Here is a 26245-nt window from a genome sequence, read left to right on the forward strand (position 1 = left end):
TGCAGGAGTAATAGTTTCATTAATAATGTTCCCCGGACATATATCGACCATGTCCATAAAAGAGGGCTTTTATAAAATTGCGGGTAAGATATATTGATAGGGTGACATCACATGAACTATTTTTTTTCTTTCAAAAATTTCACAAATGTACTACAGTACATGTTAAGAATTCTTTAAAATATGTTTTATTATTATTCGGTTAATCTTATGAATTCCCTAGAGTCATAGGAGAAGAGAGCAAGATAAAGTTGCATTAATAAATATTCATGCTAAAGTGTTACTTGGTTAAATAAGTTCACATACTGAGATCAGTTTAATCCAATTGTTTGATCTCCAATTTTTTTTTTTTTTTTTAAATGTGGAGCCTCCTCAGCTCACAGTCAGGCTCCTTTAGTGTGCAGTCTAGCTCTATAGGCTCCTTGCAGTCTAGCTGAGATGTGTAAGGGCCAGTCCCTGTTTTATGCCACACATTCAAATGTTTGCCTTAATAAAAAGCCCAGTGCATTCACCTCAGCAACTGTCTCAGAACACAGACAGAGTGTCTTCATCATTTCCTCCACCCTAATAAATAAAAGTAGGCCAATATAAAGCATAACTGTTATAAAGCAGGTTATGTTTCTGTGTTCTGTCTGCTGCATACTGACCTCTGTGTGGGAGACTGTGTGTGTGTGCTGGCTTCAACAGGGACACTGCATTTCCCTCTACTGCAGAACATACAGTCAGCCATATCTAAAACTTAAAATAGTAATGTATCGCACACGTACCCAGTGTTACTTGCTTAGAGGAGCCAGCACAAGGGTCAGATTGTACAGCACCTGTAACCCAACTCAGTGTATTCTGGAAAGAGTGGCCCTCCACTGGTTTTCTGAATTTCACTCTTTTTTCTAGAACTAGAAGTGTTTGTGATCAAATGTTTACAAAAAAATAATAAAAGGTTATGTGTAAATACTTACTACTTTGAATTATATTTTTATATTTTGTCTTTATCTGCTGCCAAGAACGTTTGGAGTTGCATCTACAAATAAGTGAATATTAATCTTTATTAGTATATACATGCGCAGTGTTTATATATTATAAAAATATAGGCTATATTTCACACACACATACATTCATAGCCTATAGCCTACATAATTTTACATGAATATAGAACGTATTTGTTTAGCTTACACATTAACGCAATCAGCAATCTTTCTCCAACAGTCTTCTCTTGCTTTGGCAGCAGAGACCGTATTGTTTCGAGCTTGTAATACATATTTAAATTAATCGTAATTCTGAATGATTATCTCTTGCTCCTCCGCGGAAAAAATGTATCGCTCTCGCTCTATCCATATCGAACGCGATTGGTTGTTCGATGCCAACGTCACTTTGGCATGTGCACGCGCTCGTGGATTAAGCATAACTTAAGATCAAAGCCTGAGTTGACAGAGAAAGTTGATGAGCTGCGTCATGGTACCAATAAAGCCTGATTGCATCGGTTTGGTTTTGTCAACTCAAAACTAATCCTTTAACTCCGAGTTTGTTCAGCTACCTTCATGGTACAGGCCCCAGGTCATCATCTGGTCATCATCTGCTCATCATCTCATCATCTGCTCATCATCTCATCATCTGCTCATCATCATCATCTCATCATCTGCTCATCATCATCTGCTCATCATCATCATCTCATCATCTGCTCATCATCATCTGCTCATCATCTGGTCATCATCTCATCATCTGCTCATCATCATCATCTCATCATCTGCTCATCATCTTCTCATCATCTGCTCATCATCATCTCATCATCTGCTCATCATCATCTCATCATCTGCTCATCATCATCTGCTCATCATCTCATCATCATCTGCTCATCATCATCTCATCATCTGCTCATCATCATCTCATCATCTGCTCATCATCTTCTCATCATCTGCTCATTATCTGCTCATCATCATCTCATCATCTGCTCATCATCATCTCATCATCTGCTCATCATCATCTGCTCATCATCTCATCATCATCTCATCAACATCTCATCATCTGCTCATCATCATCTCATCATCTGCTCATCATCTCATCATCTGCTCATCATCATCTCATCATCTGCTCATCATCATCTCATCATCTGCTCATCATCTGCTCATCATCATCTCATCATCTGCTCATCATCATCTCATCATCTGCTCATCATCTGCTCATCATCATCTCATCATCTGCTCATCATCATCTCATCATCTCATCATCTGCTCATCATCTGCTCATCATCTCATCATCTCCTCATCATCATCTCATCATCTCATCATCTGCTCATCATCTGCTCATCATCTCATCATCTCCTCATCATCATCTCATCATCTCATCATCTGCTCATCATCATCTCATCATCTGCTCATCATCTCATCATCTGCTCATCATCATCTCATCATCTGCTCATTATCTGCTCATCATCTGCTCATCATCATCTCATCATCTGCTCATCATCATCTCATCATCTGCTCATCATCATCTCATCATCTGCTCATCATCATCTCATCATCTGCTCATCATCATCTCATCATCTGCTCATCATCATCTCATCATCTGCTCATCATCTCATCATCCTCTCATCATCTGCCCATCATCATCTCATCATCCTCTCATCATCTGCCCATCATCATCTCATCATCTGCTCATCATCTGCTCATCATCATCTCATCATCTCATCATCTGCTCATCATCTGCTCATCATCTCATCATCTCCTCATCATCATCTCATCATCTCATCATCTGCTCATCATCATCTCATCATCTGCTCATCATCTCATCATCTGCTCATCATCATCTCATCATCTGCTCATTATCTGCTCATCATCTGCTCATCATCATCTCATCATCTGCTCATCATCATCTCATCATCTGCTCATCATCATCTCATCATCTGCTCATCATCATCTCATCATCTCATCATCATCTCATCATCTGCTCATCATCATCTGCTCATCATCATCTGCTCATCATCTCATCATCTGCTCATCATCTGCTCATCATCTGCTCATCATCCTCTCATCATCTGCTCATCATCATATCATCTGCTCATCATCATCTCATCATCCTCTCATCATCTGCTCATCATCTGCTCATTATCTGCTCATCATCTCATCATCCTCTCATCATCTGCTCATCATCGTCTCATCATCATCTGCTCATCATCATCTCATCATCCTCTCATCATCTGCTCATCATCATCTCATCATCCTCTCATCATCATCTCATCATCTGCTCATCATCATCTGCTCATCATCATCTGCTCATCATCTGCTCATCATCTGCTCATCATCTGCTCATCATCTGCTCATCATCTGCTCATCATCTGCTCCTCATCTGCTCCTCATCTGCTCATCATCATCTCATCATCTGCTCATCATCATCTCATCATCTGCTCATCATCATCTCATCATCTGCTCATCATCATCTCATCATCTGCTCATCATCATCTCATCATCTGCTCATCATCATCTCATCATCTGGTCATCATCTCATCATCCTCTCATCATCTGCTCATCATAGTCTCATCATCATCTCATCATCATCTCATCATCCTCTCATCATCTGCTCATCATCATCTCATCATCCTCTCATCATCATCTCATCATCTGCTCATCATCATCTGCTCATCATCATCTGCTCATCATCATCTCATCATCTGCTCATCATCATCTCATCATCTGCTCATCATCATCTCATCATCTGCTCATCATCATCTCATCATCTGCTCATCATCATCTCATCATCTGGTCATCATCTCATCATCCTCTCATCATCTGCTCATCATCGTCTCATCATCATCTCATCAGCTCATCATCCTCTCATCATCTGCTCATCATCATCTCATCATCCTCTCATCATCATCTCATCATCTGCTCATCATCATCTGCTCATCATCATCTGCTCATCATCATCTGCTCATCATCATCTGCTCATCATCTCATCATCTGCTCATCATCTGCTCATCATCTGCTCATCATCTGCTCCTCATCTGCTCCTCATCTGCTCCTCATCTGCTCATCATCATCTCATCATCTGCTCATCATCATCTCATCATCTGCTCATCATCATCTCATCATCTGCTCATCATCATCTCATCATCTGCTCATCATCATCTCATCATCTGCTCATCATCATCTCATCATCTGCTCATCATCTGCTCATCATCTGCTCATCATCTGCTCATCATCTGCTCATCATCTGCTCATCATCTGCTCCTCATCTGCTCCTCATCTGCTCATCATCATCTCATCATCTGCTCATCATCATCTCATCATCTGCTCATCATCATCTCATCATCCTCTCATCATCTGCTCATCATCGTCTCATCATCATCTGCTCATCATCATCTCATCATCCTCTCATCATCTGCTCCTCATCTGCTCATCATCATCTCATCATCATCTCATCATCTGCTCCTCATCATCTGCTCATCATCTGCTCATCATCTGCTCCTCATCATCTGCTCATCATCTGCTCATCATCTGCTCATCATCTGCTCCTCATCTGCTCCTCATCTGCTCCTCATCTGCTCATCATCATCTCATCATCTGCTCATCATCATCTCATCATCTGCTCATCATCATCTCATCATCCTCTCATCATCCTCTCATCATCTGCTCATCATCATCTCATCATCTGGTCATCATCTCATCATCTGCTCATCATCGTCTCATCATCATCTGCTCATCATCATCTCATCATCCTCTCATCATCTGCTCCTCATCTGCTCATCATCATCTCATCATCATCTCATCATCTGCTCCTCATCATCTGCTCATCATCTGCTCATCATCTGCTCCTCATCATCATCTCATCATCTGCTCATCATCATCTCATCATCTGCTCATCATCATCTCATCATCTGCTCATCATCTGCTCATCATCTGCTCATCATCTGCTCATCATCTGCTCATCATCTGCTCATCATCTGCTCCTCATCTGCTCCTCATCTGCTCATCATCATCTCATCATCTGCTCATCATCATCTCATCATCTGCTCATCATCATCTCATCATCCTCTCATCATCTGCTCATCATCATCTCATCATCTGGTCATCATCTCATCATCCTCTCATCATCTGCTCATCATCGTCTCATCATCATCTGCTCATCATCATCTCATCATCCTCTCATCATCTGCTCATCATCATCTCATCATCATCTCATCATCTGCTCATCATCATCTGCTCATCATCATCTCATCATCATCTCATCATCTGCTCCTCATCTGCTCATCATCATCTCATCATCCTCTCATCATCCTCTCATCATCTGCTCCTCATCTGCTCATCATCATCTGCTCATCATCATCTCATCATCCTCTCATCATCTGCTCATCATCATCTGCTCATCATCTCATCATCTGCTCATCATTTGCTCATCATCATCTGCTCATCATCTCATCATCTGCTCATCATCATCTCATCATCCTCTCATCATCTGCTCATCATCTCATCATCATCATGTCATCATCCTCTCATCATCTGCTCATCATCATCTCATCATCTGCTCATCATCTGCTCATCATCATCTGCTCATCATCTCATCATCTGCTCATCATCATCTCATCATCATCTGCTCATCATCTCATCATCTGCTCATCATCATCTCATCATCATCTGCTCATCATCTGCTCATCATCATCTCATCATCTGCTCATCATCATCTCATCATCCTCTCATCATCTGCTCATCATCCTCTCATCATCTGCTCATCATCTCATCATCATCATCATGTCATCATCCTCTCATCATCTGCTCATCATCATCTCATCATCTGCTCATCATCATCTGCTCATCATCTCATCATCTGCTCATCATCATCTCATCATCTGCTCATCATCATCTCATCATCCTCTCATCATCTGCTCATCATCCTCTCATCATCTGCTCATCATCCTCTCATCATCTGCTCATCATCTCATCATCATCATCATGTCATCATCTGCTCCTCATTATCTCATCATCTCATCATCATCTCATCATCATCTCATCATCATCTCATCATCATCTCATCATCATCTCATCATCATCTCATCATCATCTCATCATCATCTCATCATCATCATCTCATCATCATCTCATCATCTGCTCTGCAGTAGCGTCGTATAGTCATATCGGACTATAACATGACATATAACACGCTCTCACGCTTATTTTATAGCATTGTTGGGAGGAGTACAATTTACATATGTGGGTTCAACACCCAGATGCGTTTACACTTGTCCAGTTGCTCTGGAACGCGGCCCAGATCTCCTCCTGAAGTGGTGTGAGCGATCGGGTTACACATGAAGTGGCCAGTGTAAACAGCCCCCGAGAAATCAAAATTGACAGCGGCCAGAGAGAGAAATACAGTTCCTTTGAAGGAGAAAATTATTTTTCAAATACCTTGATTCCCATTGTACCCAGTTTAAAACGTCTTAGACAAACGGCGCAGTTTGCCCCATATACATTTCCAGGCACCGCTTTAACCACCACGAGATCTGGTCATTACGGCTAAACTGTGTCTGACCACCATTGATATTCCCGGGCCCAGAAAGTGTGCTTGTGTATGCAAATTTATGCAAGGGGCGTAACAAAGGTACAGACCAGGTCCGAGTAAGGAGATCCAAGTGTTACGTCACATCTGAGATGCTTTGAGATCCGAGCGTTTTCCAGCTGCAGTTTAAAGTTTTGAGATCTTCATATTAAGGAGGTGACATAGGATTTTGAGATTGTGTGAATGGCCATTTTACCCACGAGCTGCTGATCTTCAACTATGCCCAGGCAAACTTGGTTTTGCATTCTATCACCCCTTTAAATCCTTCATTTTACAAAATGCTGTGCTATATCCAATTGCCCACGGTGTCATATTCATATCGTTTTCACTGTGTGCTGTATAGCGTTACCTTGTCTTTATTTGAAAAAAATATGATTACCAGTGCGCAGGAAATGACCAGATTACAGAGTGCCCTGCTACAGTGTTTACTTCCTTTTTATTCACATATTCATGTTTTTAAACAATTACTTTATTTGTGAAAAATACTGTAATAGGATTGCAGATTCAATAAGTTGCCATCTAGTATAATCATATTTATTTTAAAGATTTGTTTTCTAATTTATTTCTAATTTATTAAATATTGATTAAATTAAATATAAAGTGTTAATATATATATATAAATATCGGCCACCCTGCTCTCGAAGATATCGCATCGGCAATCAAAAAACAATAGGTCGACCGCTACACAATACACATTTATTCATCACAACCACAGATTAATTTGGTGAGTGTCAAAACCAGTAGTCATGAATGAAGAGAGTGCGTGTGTCACACACACCTTCACATCTCCAGTCCAGCACAGTTTACATGGAAATCAATGCAGTGGTCTTGCCTTACACACTTTGAACTGTACCAGATTTCCCTGACAGAGCGAGTCGAAAGCAGGACAGCAAACATTGGTCTTATCGCATGTCATTGGCGTTTACTCTGTAGACCGTGCAGATAGAATAATTGGAAGATAAGATTCTCAGAAGTATCAAAGGGACTTCAGTAGCCGTTCACTCTCACTAACATGTGCCTGGAATGAAGACGACGTGGCAAGCGTTTACATTAATCTCTATTGTTACTGTGTTGCTGTAGTTGAGCTGTATCATCACCTCATCTAACCTTCGTCCTCACATCTTCACTGTAGACAAATCTACACATACACTCCTTAAAAGGGGCAATTGGATGCACATTTTCCACACGTTGGTATGATTCTTAAGGTCTTCATGTTAAGTTTGAAGTATACTTTGGTTAAAGTTCCTCAATGGTTGTGTAAAACAACACCCTTTACCTCCTCAAAAACAGCTGTTCACTGCGACTTTTCGGTGCATGTCTCTTTAAATGATAATGAGCAACTACTCACCCCCCAACATATGACATATTGCTCAGACAATACAAACGGCTTGATTATTGAGTGTTTAGACTTTATAAGAATAATGAAAAAAAATTGAGTGAATAAATTTTTTTTCATTATATGGTGGTTGTCCACACACTGCAAATACCTATTTATATGCAAAGGTGATTTTTGCATCCGATGACCCCTTTAAGACGGGTTTTCTCTCTTTCTCTGGCCTATCCAGATGTTTCCTCGCCTCCAGCAGGGAACAACACACACACACACACACACACACGAGTGCTGAATGTGCAGTCAGTCTGTTTTAATAACCCACATTCACAAATACAAGCCTGGCATTGTTCTGCTCTCATCTACCTCCCTCAGTGCTGTTACACACACACACACACCATCTCTAATCCCATATGAATAACATGAAGGTAAAGCTAATAAATAAAAAGTCTCTCTTGAAGTAGATTTACACATCAAAAACTATACGGCGTCTCCTAAAGCTGGAAGAGTTCTGGCCTTTCAGGTCGTCATGGAGGATTTGAACTAGTGATAAATGTTCTAGCAATTAATCTCCTTGCACTGAACATCATGCATTGGTTTGTTTTGAACGGCTCATAAAGAGTAAAGCGCTCTTACCCCGACCCGGAGTGTGTACGCGTACTCCGCCAGTAGCGTAGGGCTAATGATGCGCCACTTGTGTTTGGTTTTCTTGAAGTGTGGATCCGGAAAGAGAAAGAACATCTTACTGAGCTGCAAAAAAACAGAAACAAATGACAGCAAAATGTAACCTGTGATTTGTAGAATTGTACAGTATCATATTCTTACTATTTTAACCAAATCTTTCTATGGCAGTATTAGTGACAGTAGATTGTAATTCAGCAATTTTAAAAGTGTTTCTTAAAACTACAAACTTCTCATAATTTAAAATGGTTAAAATCAAGAAATCTTGTCTACAGCGCTGTGCTCGAGAAGAAACTGGGATGGAGCCTTTTGTCACGTTAAATTATCTCGTTGCTGTAGAAGAAGTCAGAAACGAATAAGCTGAACTACTGCATAACTGCAGCGCCACCTTGTGCTCTGGAGGAGGAAACGCTCAAACTCTGAAACATGTTGTGATCTCCGACTGAGTCCTATAGCTAGCTGTCTTCTATGTAGTGTTAATTTTGTCAGCTACTTTTTAATTTAGCTTTAGTCCTTTGTCAAATGCCCTTTTTAGCTTATATCATATTAAGTCAATCAATCCTGGTTTTGTTTATTCAAGTTTTATAGGCAGTTTACACAACACCATTTTCAACTAAAGCCGAAAGACTTTTCATGCGTTTAGGTCGTTCATTTACACGACAACAGCGTTTTGGTGGCCTGAAAGTGCAAACGGGTTTCAAAATGCAAGTTGGGTGGGATGCACTGGTGTGAAGCGTGGGGTAAAGCGTGGGGTGCACTGGTGTAAAGCGTGGGATGCACTGGGGTAAAGCGTGGGATGCACTGGGGTAAAGCGTGGGGTAAAGCGTGGGATGCACTGGGGTAAAGCGTGGGGTAAAGCGTGGGGGCACTGGGGTAAAGCGTGGGGGGCACTGGGGTAAAGCGTGGGATGCACTGGGGTAAAGCGTGGGGGCACTGGGGTAAAGCGTGGGATGCACTGGGGTAAAGCGTGGGATGCACTGGGGTAAAGCGTGGGGTGCACTGGTGTAAAGCGTGGGGTGCACTGGTGTGAAGTGTGGGGTGCACTGGTGTGAAGTGTGGGGTGCACTGGTGTAAAGCGTGCGGTGCACTGGTGTGAAGCGTGGGGTAAAGCGTGGGGTGCACTGGTGTAAAGCGTGGGATGCACTGGGGTAAAGCGTGGGATGCACTGGAGTAAAGCGTGGGGTAAAGCGTGGGGGCACTGGGGTAAAGCGTGGGGTGCACTGGTGTAAAGCGTGGGATGCACTGGGGTAAAGCGTGGGATGCACTGGGGTAAAGCGTGGGGTGCACTGGGGTAAAGCGTGGGGTGCACTGGTGTAAAGCGTGGGGTGCACTGGTGTAAAGTGTGGGGTGCACTGGTGTAAAGCGTGCGGTGCACTGGTGTGAAGTGTGGGGTGAAGCGTGGGGTGCACTGGTGTGAAGCGTGGGGTAAAGCGTGGGGTGCACTGGTGTAAAGCGTGGGATGCACTGGGGTAAAGCGTGGGATGCACTGGGGTAAAGCGTGGGGTAAAGCGTGGGGGCACTGGGGTAAAGCGTGGGGGGCACTGGGGTAAAGCGTGGGGTGCACTGGTGTAAAGCGTGGGATGCACTGGGGTAAAGCGTGGGGTGCACTGGTGTAAAGCGTGGGGTGCACTGGTGTAAAGCGTGGGGTGCACTGGTGTGAAGCGTTGGGTGCACTGGTGTGAAGTGTGGGGTGCACTGGTGTAAAGTGTGGGGTGCACAGGTGTAAAGCGTGCGGTGCACTGGTGTGAAGTGTGGGGTGAAGCGTGGGGTGCACTGGTGTGAAGCGTGGGGTAAAGCGTGGGGTGCACTGGTGTAAAGCATGGGGTGCAGTGGTGTAAAGCGTGGGGTGCAGTGGTGTAAAGCGTGGGATGCACTGGTGTGAAGTGTGGGATGTACTGGTGTAAAGCGTGGGGTGCACTGGTGTAAAGCGTGGGGTGCACTGGTGTAAAGCGTGGGGTGCAGTGGTGTAAAGCGTGGGGTGCACTGGTGTGAAGTGTGGGGTGCACTGGTGTAAAGCGTGGGGTGCAGTGGTGTGAAGCGTGGGGTGCACTGGTGTGAAATGTGGGGTGCACTGGTGTAAAGCGTGGGGTGCACTGGTGTAAAGCGTGGGGTGCACTGGTGTGAAGTGTGGGGTGCACTGGTGTAAAGCGTGGGGTGCACTGGTGTGAAGCGTGGGGTGCACTGGTGTAAAGCGTGGGGTGCACTGGTGTGAAGCGTGGGGTGCAGTGGTGTGAAGTGTGGGATGTACTGGTGTAAAGCGTGGGGTGCACTGGTGTAAAGCGCGGGATGCAGTGGTGTGAAGTGTGGGATGTACTGGTGTAAAGCGTGGGGTGCACTGGTGTAAAGCGCGGGATGCAGTGGTGTGAAGTGTGGGGTGCACTGGTGTAAAGCGTGGGATGCAGTGGTGTGAAGTGTGGGGTGCACTGGTGTAAAGCGTGGGGTGCACTGGTGTGAAGCGTGGGGTGCACTGGTGTAAAGCGTGCAGTGCACTGGTGTGAAGTGTGGGATTCACTGGTGTAAAGCGTGGGATGCACTGGTGTGAAGTGTGGGATGTACTGGTGTAAAGCGTGGGGTGCAGTGGTGTAAAGCGTGGGGTGCAGTGGTGTAAAGCGTGGGGTGCACTGGTGTAAAGCGTGGGGTGCACTGGTGTAAAGCGTGGGGTGCAGTGGTATAAAGCGTGGGGTGCACTGGTGTAAAGCGTGGGGTGCAGTGGTGTGAAGTGTGGGGTGCACTGGTGTAAAGCGTGGGATGCACTGGTGTGAAGTGTGGGATGTACTGGTGTAAAGCGTGGGGTGCACTGGTGTAAAGCGTGGGGTGCAGTGGTGTAAAGCGTGGGGTGCACTGGTGTAAAGCGTGGGATGCACTGGTGTGAAGTGTGGGGTGCAGTGGTGTAAAGCGTGGGGTGAAGTGTGGTGTGAAGCGTGGGGTGCACTGGTGTGAAGCGTGGGGTGCACTGGTGTGAAGCGTGGAGTGCACTGGTGTGAAGCGTGGGGTGCACTGGTGTGAAGTGTGGTGTGAAGCGTGGGGTGCAGTGGTGTAAAGCGTGGGGTGCATTGGTGTGAAGTGTGGTGTGAAGCGTGGGGTGCACTGGTGTGAAGCGTGGAGTGCACTGGTGTGAAGCGAGGGGTGCATTGGTGTGAAGTGTGGTGTGAAGCGTGGGGTGCAGTGGTGTGAAGCGTGGGGTGCATTGGTGTGAAGTGTGGTGTGAAGCGTGGGGTGCACTGGTGTGAAGCGTGGGGTGCACTGGTGTGAAGCGTGGAGTGCACTGGTGTGAAGCGTGGGGTGCATTGGTGTGAAGTGTGGTGTGAAGCGTGGGGTGCAGTGGTGTAAAGCGTGGGGTGCAGTGGTGTAAAGCGTGGGGTGCAGTGGTGTGAAGCGTGGGGTGCAGTGGTGTGAAGTGTGGGATGCAGTGGTGTGAAGTGTGGGATGCAGTGGTGTGAAGTGTGGGGTGCAGTGGTGTAAAGCGTGGGGTGCAGTGGTGTAAAGCGTGGGGTGCAGTGGTGTGAAGCGTGGGGTGCAGTGGTGTGAAGCGTGGGGTGCATTGGTGTGAAGTGTGGTGTGAAGCGTGGGGTGCACTGGTGTGAAGCGTGGGGTGCACTGGTGTGAAGCGTGGAGTGCACTGGTGTGAAGCGTGGGGTGCATTGGTGTGAAGTGTGGTGTGAAGCGTGGGGTGCAGTGGTGTAAAGCGTGGGGTGCAGTGGTGTAAAGCGTGGGGTGCAGTGGTGTGAAGCGTGGGGTGCAGTGGTGTGAAGTGTGGGATGCAGTGGTGTGAAGTGTGGGATGCAGTGGTGTGAAGTGTGGGGTGCAGTGGTGTAAAGCGTGGGGTGCAGTGGTGTGAAGCGTGGGGTGCAGTGGTGTGAAGTGTGGGATGCAGTGGTGTGAAGTGTGGGGTGCAGTGGTGTAAAGCGTGGGGTGCAGTGGTGTAAAGCGTGGGGTGCAGTGGTGTGAAGCGTGGGGTGCAGTGGTGTGAAGCGTGGGGTGCATTGGTGTGAAGTGTGGTGTGAAGCGTGGGGTGCACTGGTGTGAAGCGTGGGGTGCACTGGTGTGAAGCGTGGAGTGCACTGGTGTGAAGCGTGGGGTGCATTGGTGTGAAGTGTGGTGTGAAGCGTGGGGTGCAGTGGTGTAAAGCGTGGGGTGCAGTGGTGTAAAGCGTGGGGTGCAGTGGTGTGAAGCGTGGGGTGCAGTGGTGTGAAGTGTGGGATGCAGTGGTGTGAAGTGTGGGATGCAGTGGTGTGAAGTGTGGGGTGCAGTGGTGTAAAGTGTGGGGTGCAGTGGTGTAAAGCGTGGGGTGCAGTGGTGTGAAGCGTGGGGTGCAGTGGTGTGAAGCGTGGGGTGCAGTGGTGTGAAGCGTGGGGTGCAGTGGTGTGAAGCGTGGGGTGCAGTGGTGTGAAGTGTGGGATGCAGTGGTGTGAAGTGTGGGATGCAGTGGTGTGAAGTGTGGGGTGCAGTGGTGTGAAGCGTGGGATGCAGTGGTGTGAAGTGTGGGATGCAGTGGTGTGAAGTGTGGGATGCAGTGGTGTGAAGTGTGGGGTGCAGTGGTGTGAAGTGTGGGATGTACTGGTGTGAAGTGTGGGGTGCAGTGGTGTGAAGTGTGGGGTGCAGTGGTGTGAAGTGTGGGATGCAGTGGTGTGAAGTGTGGGATGCAGTGGTGTGAAGTGTGGGGTGCAGTGGTGTGAAGTGTGGGATGCAGTGGTGTGAAGTGTGGGATGCAGTGGTGTGAAGTGTGGGATGCAGTGGTGTGAAGCGTGGGATGCAGTGGTGTAAAGCGTGGGGTGCAGTGGTGTGAAGTGTGGGATGCAGTGGTGTAAAGCGTCGGGTGCAGTGGTGTGAAGTGTGGGGTGCAGTGGTGTGAAGCGTGGGATGCAGTGGTGTGAAGTGTGGGATGTACTGGTGTGAAGCGTGGGATGCAGTGGTGTAAAGCGTGGGATGCAGTGGTGTGAAGTGTGGGATGCAGTGGTGTAAAGCGTGGGATGCAGTGGTGTAAAGCGTGGGGTGCAGTGGTGTGAAGTGTGGGATGCAGTGGTGTAAAGCGTGGGATGCAGTGGTGTAAAGCGTGGGGTGCAGTGGTGTGAAGTGTGGGATGCAGTGGTGTAAAGCGTGGGGTGCAGTGGTGTAAAGCGTGGGGTGCAGTGGTGTGAAGCGTGGGATGCAGTGGTGTAAAGCGTGGGGTGCAGTGGTGTGAAGCGTGGGATGCAGTGGTGTGAAGTGTGGGATGTACTGGTGTGAAGCGTGGGATGCAGTGGTGTGAAGTGTGGGATGTACTGGTGTGAAGCGTGGGGTGCAGTGGTGTGAAGTGTGGGGTGCAGTGGTGTGAAGCGTGGGATGCAGTGGTGTAAAGCGTGGGGTGCAGTGGTGTGAAGCGTGGGATGCAGTGGTGTGAAGTGTGGGATGTACTGGTGTGAAGCGTGGGATGCAGTGGTGTGAAGTGTGGGATGTACTGGTGTGAAGCGTGGGATGCAGTGGTGTAAAGCGTGGGGTGCAGTGGTGTGAAGTGTGGGATGCAGTGGTGTGAAGCGTGGGATGCAGTGGTGTAAAGCGTGGGGTGCAGTGGTGTGAAGTGTGGGGTGCAGTGGTGTGAAGCGTGGGATGCAGTGGTGTGAAGTGTGGGATGTACTGGTGTGAAGTGTGGGATGCAGTGGTGTAAAGTGTGGGATGTACTGGTGTGAAGTGTGGGATGCAGTGGTGTAAAGCGTGGGATGCAGTGGTGTAAAGTGTGGGATGCAGTGGGGTAAAGTGTGGGGTGCAGTGGTGTGAAGCGTGGGGTGCAGTGGGGTAATGCAGCTCCATCTCTCGGCTCGTAGGGCTCGGCTCGTAGACCTCGGCTCGTAGACCTCGGCTCGTAGGGCTCGGCTCGTAGACCTCGGCTCGTAGACCTCGGCTCTTAGGCCTCGGCTCGTAGGGCTCGGCTCGTAGACCTCGGCTCGTAGACCTCGGCTCGTAGGGCTCGGCTCGTAGGGCTCGGCTCGTAGACCTCGGCTCGTAGGGCTCGGCTCGTAGACCTCGGCTCGTAGACCTCGGCTCGTAGGGCTCGGCTCGTAGGCCTCGGCTCGTAGGGCTTGGCTCGTAGGCCTCGGCTCGTAGGGCTCGGCTCGTAGGCCTCGGCTCGTAGGGCTCGGCTCGTAGGGCTCGGCTCGTAGGCCTCGGCTCGTAGGCCTCGGCTCGTAGGCCTCGGCTCGTAGGCCTCGGCTCGTAGACCACGGCTCGTAGGGCTCGGCTCGTAGACCACGGCTCGTAGGGCTCGGCTCGTAGGCCTCGGCTCGTAGGGCTCGGCTCGTAGGCCTCGGCTCGTAGGGCTCGGCTCGTAGGGCTCGGCTCGTAGGGCTCGGCTCGTAGGCCTCGGCTCGTAGGCCTCGGCTCGTAGGGCTCGGGTCGTAGGGCTCGGCTCGTAGGCCTCGGCTCGTAGGGCTCGGCTCGTAGGGCTCGGCTCGTAGGCCTCGGCTCGTAGGCCTCGGCTCGTAGGCCTCGGCTCGTAGGGCTCGGCTCGTAGGCCTCGGCTCGTAGGGCTCGGCTCGTAGGGCTCGGCTCGTAGGCCTCGGCTCGTAGGCCTCGGCTCGTAGGCCTCGGCTCGTAGGCCTCGGCTCGTAGGCCTCGGCTCGTAGGGCTCGGCTCGTAGGCCTCGGCTCGTAGGGCTCGGCTCGTAGGCCTCGGCTCGTAGGCCTCGGCTCGTAGGCCTCGGCTCGTAGGGCTCGGCTCGTAGGCCTCGGCTCGTAGGGCTCGGCTCGTAGGGCTCGGCTCGTAGGGCTCGGCTCGTAGGGCTCGGCTCGTAGCGACGGAGGGCAGAATCAGCTGATGAATCCGAGTCGCCGTTTCTGCACGTTACCAGCTGGAATTCCCCCTTCATGAGCTTTTATTACACCAGGACCACCTCACACTGCCATTGCACAACCATTCCCTTCACATCAGTGGCTAATACCGCAATACGTCTGCACACAAGCTTTTATTAGGCAAATAAATGAGACAGAAAAACTGTGGGATAATTACTGGGTGCATCAGGCCCGCCGGCTGTCTTCACCAGCTGGAAAACACTACACTTTAATTAAGGCTTTATCAAGAGAAAGCAAAAAGAAGGGCGCTGTAAATAGACTGTTCACTTTGGGGTTTCATGCCAAAAGCCCTCCGGTTCTGAAAGATCATGTCAGTCTGATGCGGGTCATATGCTCTTGTCATGTGAGCCGACGGGGTTATTCACATCCCCAGAGACACTGACGTGATGTCTCCGTAGCAAAACTGATGGTTGGGCTACACACTTTATTAACTTTGAACATATCATCTCTAATTTGTGCATCAAGTGTAATTTAATGACATGAAACTGAAGTCAAGTGAGTTTATAGACTAGGGGAAAAGGAAGCTCTCTTTAAGAAAATACTATTTATATTTACTATATAGACTATTAAATCCCAAAATATTTGGATTTACTTTAGAAAAAATGTCACTCAGAAATAAATCACAGAAACTACAGGTAAAACACTGAATTACATGTAAAATTCTTAAATAGAAAGACTGAAATAGTGTTTTCTTGTAAAGGCACGGACGGAAACAGACACCGCCGGGTTCTGTCAGATCAGTGCGTGTTGTGTTTTCGCCGACTGAACATGTTGAATGTGTGTGTGAAGTGACGTGCAGTGTGTGTCTGTCGCCGCAGGAACAACTGGCCTTAAGATACTTAAATAATCTTCTCTTTATTTACAACTGTAAAAAAAAATATTTTTTTTTTACAGAGTGGATAAAAGCCTGATTCAGGATATAAACGTAGCATTTTCTACTACATGAATATTTAAGGTTAGAAATAGATGGTACAAAGTATTTTAAGGACACTGAACAACAGTGTGGTCAACAGAATAGAGCAGATGCTTACTAAGATGGTGGAAAAAAGTTTGATTAATATGATCAAATAAGAGTGTGTCCATTTGACACGAACGCAAGAAGAGAGAAGTATTGGGCTGTTCAAAAAGAAGAGATGCTCACTTAAAGTCACTGATTTCATCTACTACGGTACTGACGTATACACTCATGTTTTAGTCCTTTCCCATCTATTCATTTACTCAAACATACTCAGTCCATCACAGAAGCAGGACTTCCCCAAGAGCATCAGGATCAGACAGAAGAGCCAAATCAGAGAGTACGATCCAAACTAAAGAAAAATCCTAGTTTAAAATGCCTGTGCAAATTCTTGCAAATGCAATCTTTGTTTTCACATGATTTGACAAAAGTTACTTTAAATTTAAAGCCGTAAACGTTTCTTAAAGAGTTGGTTTGGGGTCTGTCGAGATTCAGTGCCTCTTTTGAGCCCAAACGTCATACGCTGTTGTCCTGAAGGAGTTTCGCTGGTTTATAAGATGAGGAACAAACCTTCTCTCTCACTGAACAATCCAGCTTTACTTCCCTGATCTACAAGTCCAGACAGTCCTGTCTGCACGAGACACATTTTCTGCTTCAGTATCGGGTCCTTGAAGTATACGAGTCTATGCCTTAGAGTGTGTTTCTGGATGATTCCTGTTCCAGAGTTAAACAGACCACCGTACAGAAGACAAGCTGAGGCAGAGAGCATGAGGACTCGACCCGCAGGGACAGGGATTTACTCAGAAGTCTCCATTATAAATCTTGTATAAGAGATGCAGTCTGTGGTGTCTGTGATAAAGCAGTAGTGGAGGAGCGTTGCGTTCAGGGTTATACAGAGCGAGTGAATGAAGGGGAAGCTCACACAGAAGAGCTTTTGCTTTTATAAAGCCAGAAGCAGAGGAACACAGAAAGACGTTGACCTGTCTCAGGCTGGGTTTAATATAGACGGTTGCTTCACCACTGACTCAGAGAGCTGACGAGGTCATAAAACTCTTCAGAGAAATTGAGAACTTGTGTCTAACTTTTCCAGAGTGTTAGTTTTACTCCGGACTTGTGTAAAGGAACATCTGCTGTGACCCAGGCTGTTCAGGAGACAGATTCAACAGACTTTCTTCACCCTCTGGGGACCCAGGTGTTTTTGGGGACCTTGAGATGCTCTGACATGCCCTGACATTTGTGCTTTTTTCAGTTGCTTATAAACATATTAATGGCAAAGGTGTAATTACACTCTATTTATCACAAACAGGGCTACCATAATATGTGAGCAACATGCATGTACAATGTTTGTATTTTTGAGAGAATAATGTTTATGCATGGTTATTCAAAAAACAAAAAATTAAGGTGTCTGAAATAACGCCACAAAACACGTAGTTTATATGTTTGAACAATACTTTTGAGTAATGGATGATGTCGCCTAGAGTTTTTCCTACAAAATGATCTGAAAATCATCCTGCCTAATCACTCACATAAAACAATACATTGATTTACACAGTCATACCTGGAAACCAATCCTGTTCAAATAGGCTATATGAGCCATTCTACAGAATTGGTTCAAAGTTAGATTTGGAAACTTTTCTTTCACAATTTTTTTTATACATGCAAATTGTATAATATCCAAGGTAAACATTTCTAGTAATTGTGCAGTTAATTCTCATACTGTATTTTCAGAAAGTTTTGGAATACATCCTCTGCCCAAATGTGTCACTAATAAAAAACAATAATAAATAATTTAATGAGAAGGCTTATATTGACCTATAAAGATTATTTTACATCTACCTTGTAAATATATTTTTTGCTATTTTATTAAAAAGTGTTTACATGTAAAATCAACAACAATTACAATTTTAACAATATTTCAAGTGTAATCTTTCTTTTTTTAAAGTATCAAACATATTTCAAAGTTAAGGATTTGATATAAAAAGTAGACATTTAACAGCTTATTTTTTCATATTTCTTAAGTCTGTATGACCAAAAATGACAGAGTATTTTATGTCTATTTTGCTGCTATGTAAAAAAAAACGAGCAAAACGCGCCGGCGAGTTTGCGGTCCCCAGAGGGTTAAGAATAAAATTCATCTTAACAGCCATTTTGTTCTTATTTTCTAATTTAAGAATAAAGTTAAGAATATTTGATTATCCCAAAAACATTTCTTGACAACATTCTAAAAACTCAAGAAGAAAGTTCTTAAAAATCATCATAAATTGAATACGCTCCAACTTAAATTGGCAAATGGCAATATGTTTTATGAATATATGGTTTCAGATATTAAGCCAATATTAAGTTCTGTAACAAATCTACAAAAATGAGTCAAATTAGGACCTTGGTGAAGAACACACACACACACACTACCTGTCCTTTGGTGAAGAAGTTGGGCAAGTACTTCATGGCGTTGCTGCGCAGACAGGAGATGTTCTGGTACCGGCCCGGTTCTGCAGAGCGCAGCGAGCGAATGCGGTCCTGCACATAATCGGACACTTTCACCCGGATCTCCAATCCCAGAATCAGCTGGTCGGGGAACAGCTCCGACAACTGAACTACCAGAGGAACAATAAAAACAGCATTTAACATCACGTCTGTTAATGCAGTCATGAACTAATAATCATCACAGTGCAACACACACACACACACACACACACACACACACACACACCATGTAAAGGTTTTCAAATCTAACTTTTTCGTGTCAGGTTAAACGTTTTAAGACATGTTTATCAATATACTAAAGCATTTTTCACAACAGAAATCAGCTTTACAGAACACACGTCTGATGTCTTTGAGCCGCAGTGAATGAACAGGGAACAGCTCTGGTGTGATAATGCAGGGAACAGCTCTGGTGGGATAATACAGGGAACAGCTCTGGTGGGATAATACAGGGAACAGCTCTGGTGGGATAATACAGGGAACAGCTCTGGTGGGATAATACAGGGAACAGCTCTGGTGGGATAATACAGGGAACAGCTCTGGTGGGATAATACAGGGAACAGCTCTGGTGGGATAATACAGGGAACAGCTCTGATGGGATAATGCAGGGAACAGCTTTGGTGGGATAATACAGGGAACAGCTCTGGTGGGATAATACAGGGAACAGCTCTGGTGGGATAATACAGGGAACAGCTCTGGTGGGATAATACAGGGAACAGCTCTGATGGGATAATACAGGGAACATCTCTGGTGGGATAATGCAGGGAACAGCTCTGATGGGATAATACAGGGAACAGCTCTGGTGGGATAATACAGGGAACAGCTCTGGTGGGATAATACAGGGAACAGCTCTGGTGGGATAATACAGGGAACAGCTCTGGTGGGATAATACAGGGAACAGCTCTGGTGGGATAATACAGGGAACAGCTCTGGTGGGATAATACAGGGAACAGCTCTGGTGGGATAATACAGGGAACAGCTCTGGTGGGATAATGCAGGGAACAGCTCTGGTGGGATAATACAGGGAACAGCTCTGGTGGGATAATACAGGGAACATCTCTGGTGGGATAATACAGGGAACAGCTCTGGTGGGATAATACAGGGAACAGCTCTGATGGGATAATACAGGGAACAGCTCTGGTGGGATAATACAGGGAACAGCTCTGGTGGGATAATACAGGGAACAGCTCTGGTGGGATAATACAGGGAACAGCTCTGGTGGGATAATACAGGGAACAGCTCTGGTGGGATAATACAGGGAACAGCTCTGATGGGATAATGCAGGGAACAGCTCTGGTGGGATAATACAGGGAACAGCTCTGGTGGGATAATACAGGGAACAGCTCTGGTGGGATAATACAGGGAACAGCTCTGATGGGATAATGCAGGGAACAGCTCTGGTGGGATAATACAGGGAACAGCTCTGGTGGGATAATACAGGGAACAGCTCTGGTGGGATAATACAGGGAACAGCTCTGGTGGGATAATACAGGGAACAGCTCTGATGGGATAATACAGGGAACAGCTCTGGTGGGATAATACAGGGAACAGCTCTGATGGGATAATGCAGGGAACAGCTCTGGTGGGATAATACAGGGAACATCTCTGGTGGGATAATACAGGGAACAGCTCTGGTGGGATAATACAGGGAACAGCTCTGATGGGATAATACAGGGAACAGCTCTGGTGGGATAATACAGGGAACATCTCTGGTGGGATAATACAGGGAACAGCTCTGGTGGGATAATACAGGGAACAGCTCTGATGGGATAATACAGGGAACAGCTCTGGTGGGATAATACAGGGAACAGCTCTGGTGGGATAATACAGGGAACAGCTCTGGTGGGATAATACAGGGAACAGCTCTGGTGGGATAATACAGGGAACAGCTCTGGTGGGATAATACAGGGAACAGCTCTGATGGGATAATGCAGGGAACAGCTCTGGTGGGATAATACAGGGAACAGCTCTGGTGGGATAATACAGGGAACAGCTCTGGTGGGATAATACAGGGAACAGCTCTGATGGGATAATGCAGGGAACAGCTCTGGTGGGATAATACAGGGAACAGCTCTGGTGGGATAATACAGGGAACAGCTCTGGTGGGATAATACAGGGAACAGCTCTGGTGGGATAATACAGGGAACAGCTCTGATGGGATAATACAGGGAACAGCTCTGGTGGGATAATACAGGGAACAGCTCTGGTGGGATAATACAGGGAACAGCTCTGGTGGGATAATACAGGGAACAGCTCTGGTGGGATAATACAGGGAACAGCTCTGATGGGATAATACAGGGAACAGCTCTGGTGGGATAATACAGGGAACAGCTCTGGTGGGATAATACAGGGAACAGCTCTGGTGGGATAATACAGGGAACAGCTCTGGTGGGATAATACAGGGATAATACAGGGAACAGCTGTGGTGGGATAATACAGGGAACAGCTGTGGTGGGATAATACAGGGAACAGCTCTGGTGGGATAATACAGGGAACAGCTCTGGTGGGATAATACAGGGAACAGCTCTGGTGGGATAATACAGGGAACAGCTCTGGTGGGATAATACAGGGAACAGCTCTGGTGTGATAATACAGGGAACAGCTCTGGTGGGATAATACAGGGAACAGCTCTGGTGGGATAATACAGGGAACATCTCTGGTGGGATAATGCAGGGAACAGCTCTGGTGGGATAATACAGGGAACAGCTCTGATGGGATAATACAGGGAACAGCTCTGGTGGGATAATAAAGGGAACAGCTCTGGTGGGATAATACAGGGAACAGCTCTGGTGGGATAATACAGGGAACAGCTCTGATGGGATAATACAGGGAACAGCTCTGGTGGGATAATACAGGGAACAGCTCTGATGGGATAATACAGGGAACAGCTCTGGTGGGATAATAAAGGGAACAGCTCTGGTGTGATAATACAGGGAACAGCTCTGGTGGGATAATACAGGGAACAGCTCTGGTGTGATAATACAGGGAACAGCTCTGGTGGGATAATACAGGGATAATACAGGGATAATACAGGGAACAGCTCTGGTGGGATAATACAGGGAACAGCTCTGGTGGGATAATACAGGGAACAGCTCTGGTGGGATAATACAGGGATAATACAGGGAACAGCTCTGGTGTGATAATACAGGGATAATACAGGGAACAGCTCTGGTGGGATAATACAGGGAACAGCTCTGGTGTGATAATGCAGGGAACAGCTCTGGTGGGATAATACAGGGAACAGCTCTGGTGTGATAATACAGGGAACAGCTCTGGTGTGATAATACAGGGAACAGCTCTGGTGGGATAATACAGGGAACAGCTCTGGTGGGATAATACAGGGATAATACAGGGAACAGCTCTGGTGGGATAATACAGGGAACAGCTCTGGTGTGATAATACAGGGAACAGCTCTGGTGGGATAATACAGGGAACAGCTCTGGTGGGATAATACAGGGAACAACTCTGGTGGGATAATACAGGGAACAGCTCTGGTCTGATAATACAGGGAACAGCTCTGGTGGGATAATACAGGGAACAGCTCTGGTGTGATAATACAGGGAACAGCTCTGGTGGGATAATACAGGGAACAGCTCTGGTGGGATAATACAGGGAACAGCTCTGGTGGGATAATACAGGGAACAGCTCTGGTGGGATAATACAGGGAACAGCTCTGGTCTGATAATACAGGGAACAGCTCTGGTGGGATAATACAGGGAACAGCTCTGGTGGGATAATACAGGGAACAGCTCTGGTCTGATAATACAGGGAACAGCTCTGGTGGGATAATACAGGGAACAGCTCTGGTGGGATAATACAGGGAACAGCTCTGGTGGGATAATACAGGGAACAGCTCTGGTGGGATAATACAGGGAACAGCTCTGGTGGGATAATACAGGGAACAGCTCTGGTGGGATAATACAGGGAACAGCTCTGGTGGGATAATACAGGGAACAGCTCTGGTGGGATAATACAGGGAACAGCTCTGGTGGGATAATACAGGGAACAGCTCTGGTGGGATAATACAGGGAACAGCTCTGGTGGGATAATACAGGGAACAGCTCTGGTGGGATAATACAGGGAACAGCTCTGGTGGGATAATGCAGGGAACAGCTCTGGTGTGATAATCAGGGAACAGCTCTGGTGTGATAATGCAGGGAACAGCTCTGGTGGGATAATACAGGGAACAGCTCTGGTGGGATAATACAGGGAACAGCTCTGGTGTGATAATGCAGGGAACAGCTCTGGTGTGATAATCAGGGAACAGCTCTGGTGTGATAATGCAGGGAACAGCTCTGGTGGGATAATACAGGGAACAGCTCTGGTGGGATAATACAGGGAACAGCTCTGATGGGATAATACAGGGAACAGCTCTGGTGGGATAATACAGGGAACAGCTCTGGTGGGATAATACAGGGAACAGCTCTGATGGGATAATACAGGGAACAGCTCTGGTGGGATAATACAGGGAACAGCTCTGGTGTGATAATCAGGGAACAGCTCTGGTGTGATAATGCAGGGAACAGCTCTGGTGGGATAATACAGGGAACAGCTCTGGTGGGATAATACAGGGAACAGCTCTGATGGGATAATGCAGGGAACAGCTCTGGTGGGATAATACAGGGAACAGCTCTGGTGGGATAATACAGGGAACAGCTCTGATGGGATAATACAGGGAACAGCTCTGGTGGGATAATACAGGGAACAGCTCTGGTGTGATAATACAGGGAACAGCTCTGGTGGGATAATACAGGGAACAGCTCTGGTGGGATAATACAGGGAACAGCTCTGGTGGGATAATAAAGGGAACAGCTCTGGTGGGATAATACAGGGAACAGCTCTGGTGGGATAATACAGGGAACAGCTCTGGTGGGATAATACAGGGAACAGCTCTGGTGGGATAATACAGGGAACATCTCTGGTGGGATAATGCAGGGAACAGCTCTGGTGGGATAATACAGGGAACAGCTCTGATGGGATAATACAGGGAACAGCTCTGGTGGGATAATAAAGGGAACAGCTCTGGTGGGATAATACAGGGAACAGCTCTGGTGGGATAATACAGGGAACAGCTCTGATGGGATAATACAGGGAACAGCTCTGGTGGGATAATACAGGGAACAGCTCTGATGGGATAATACAGGGAACAGCTCTGGTGGGATAATAAAGGGAACAGCTCTGGTGTGATAATACAGGGAACAGCTCTGGTGGGATAATACAGGGAACAGCTCTGGTGTGATAATACAGGGAACAGCTCTGGTGGGATAATACAGGGATAATACAGGGATAATACAGGGAACAGCTCTGGTGGGATAATACAGGGAACAGCTCTGGTGGGATAATACAGGGAACAGCTCTGGTGGGATAATACAGGGATAATACAGGGAACAGCTCTGGTGTGATAATACAGGGATAATACAGGGAACAGCTCTGGTGGGATAATACAGGGAACAGCTCTGGTGTGATAATGCAGGGAACAGCTCTGGTGGGATAATACAGGGAACAGCTCTGGTGTGATAATACAGGGAACAGCTCTGGTGTGATAATACAGGGAACAGCTCTGGTGGGATAATACAGGGAACAGCTCTGGTGGGATAATACAGGGATAATACAGGGAACAGCTCTGGTGGGATAATACAGGGAACAGCTCTGGTGTGATAATACAGGGAACAGCTCTGGTGGGATAATACAGGGAACAGCTCTGGTGGGATAATACAGGGAACAACTCTGGTGGGATAATACAGGGAACAGCTCTGGTCTGATAATACAGGGAACAGCTCTGGTGGGATAATACAGGGAACAGCTCTGGTGTGATAATACAGGGAACAGCTCTGGTGGGATAATACAGGGAACAGCTCTGGTGGGATAATACAGGGAACAGCTCTGGTGGGATAATACAGGGAACAGCTCTGGTCTGATAATACAGGGAACAGCTCTGGTGGGATAATACAGGGAACAGCTCTGGTGGGATAATACAGGGAACAGCTCTGGTCTGATAATACAGGGAACAGCTCTGGTGGGATAATACAGGGAACAGCTCTGGTGGGATAATGCAGGGAACAGCTCTGGTGGGATAATACAGGGAACAGCTCTGGTGTGATAATACAGGGAACAGCTCTGGTGGGATAATACAGGGAACAGCTCTGGTGGGATAATACAGGGAACAGCTCTGGTGGGATAATACAGGGAACAGCTCTGGTGGGATAATACAGGGAACAGCTCTGGTGGGATAATACAGGGAACAGCTCTGGTGGGATAATACAGGGAACAGCTCTGGTGGGATAATACAGGGAACAGCTCTGGTGGGATAATACAGGGAACAGCTCTGGTGGGATAATACAGGGAACAGCTCTGGTGGGATAATACAGGGAACAGCTCTGGTGGGATAATGCAGGGAACAGCTCTGGTGTGATAATCAGGGAACAGCTCTGGTGTGATAATGCAGGGAACAGCTCTGGTGGGATAATACAGGGAACAGCTCTGGTGGGATAATACAGGGAACAGCTCTGGTGGGATAATGCAGGGAACAGCTCTGGTGTGATAATGCAGGGAACAGCTCTGGTGGGATAATGCAGGGAACAGCTCTGGTGTGATAATGCAGGGAACAGCTCTGGTGTGATAATCAGGGAACAGCTCTGGTGGGATAATACAGGGAACAGCTCTGGTGGGATAATACAGGGAACAGCTCTGGTGGGATAATACAGGGAACAGCTCTGGTGGGATAATACAGGGAACAGCTCTGGTGGGATAATACAGGGATAATACAGGGAACAGCTGTGGTGGGATAATACAGGGAACAGCTGTGGTGGGATAATACAGGGAACAGCTCTGGTGGGATAATACAGGGAACAGCTCTGGTGGGATAATACAGGGAACAGCTCTGGTGGGATAATACAGGGAACAGCTCTGGTGGGATAATACAGGGAACAGCTCTGGTGGGATAATACAGGGAACAGCTCTGGTGGGATAATACAGGGAACAGCTCTGATGGGATAATACAGGGAACAGCTCTGGTGGGATAATACAGGGAACAGCTCTGGTGTGATAATACAGGGAACAGCTCTGGTGGGATAATACAGGGAACAGCTCTGGTGGGATAATACAGGGAACAGCTCTGGTGGGATAATACAGGGAACAACTCTGGTGTGATAATACAGGGAACAGCTGTGGTGGGATAATACAGGGAACAGCTCTGGTGGGATAATACAGGGAACAGCTCTGGTGTGATAATACAGGGAACAGCTCTGGTGTGATAATACAGGGAACAGCTCTGGTGGGATAATACAGGGAACAACTCTGGTGTGATAATACAGGGAACAGCTGTGGTGGGATAATACAGGGAACAGCTCTGGTGGGATAATACAGGGAACAGCTCTGGTGGGATAATACAGGGATAATACAGGGAACAGCTGTGGTGGGATAATACAGGGAACA

The 26245-nt window shown here is 47.0% G+C and overlaps 1 protein-coding gene across 2 annotated transcripts in view; it reads right to left on the reverse strand.

Moving 5' to 3' along the window:
- mettl1 (methyltransferase 1, tRNA methylguanosine) overlaps positions 1–26245 on the reverse strand; it is a 62802-nt gene that overhangs the window by 19387 nt on the left and 17170 nt on the right. For both annotated transcript variants that reach the window (XM_079598187.1, XM_079598186.1), the window contains 2 exons: positions 18740–18924; positions 8507–8620 (listed from right to left, as the gene is read on the reverse strand). In XM_079598187.1, coding sequence (XP_079454313.1) covers positions 8507–8620; positions 18740–18924 — 299 coding nt within the window. The remainder of the gene's footprint in view (positions 1–8506; positions 8621–18739; positions 18925–26245) is intronic.

Source organism: Phoxinus phoxinus (genome assembly GCF_949152265.1).
Source record: "Phoxinus phoxinus genome assembly, chromosome: 22".
In the NCBI taxonomy this organism is placed as follows: domain Eukaryota; kingdom Metazoa; phylum Chordata; class Actinopteri; order Cypriniformes; family Leuciscidae; genus Phoxinus; species Phoxinus phoxinus.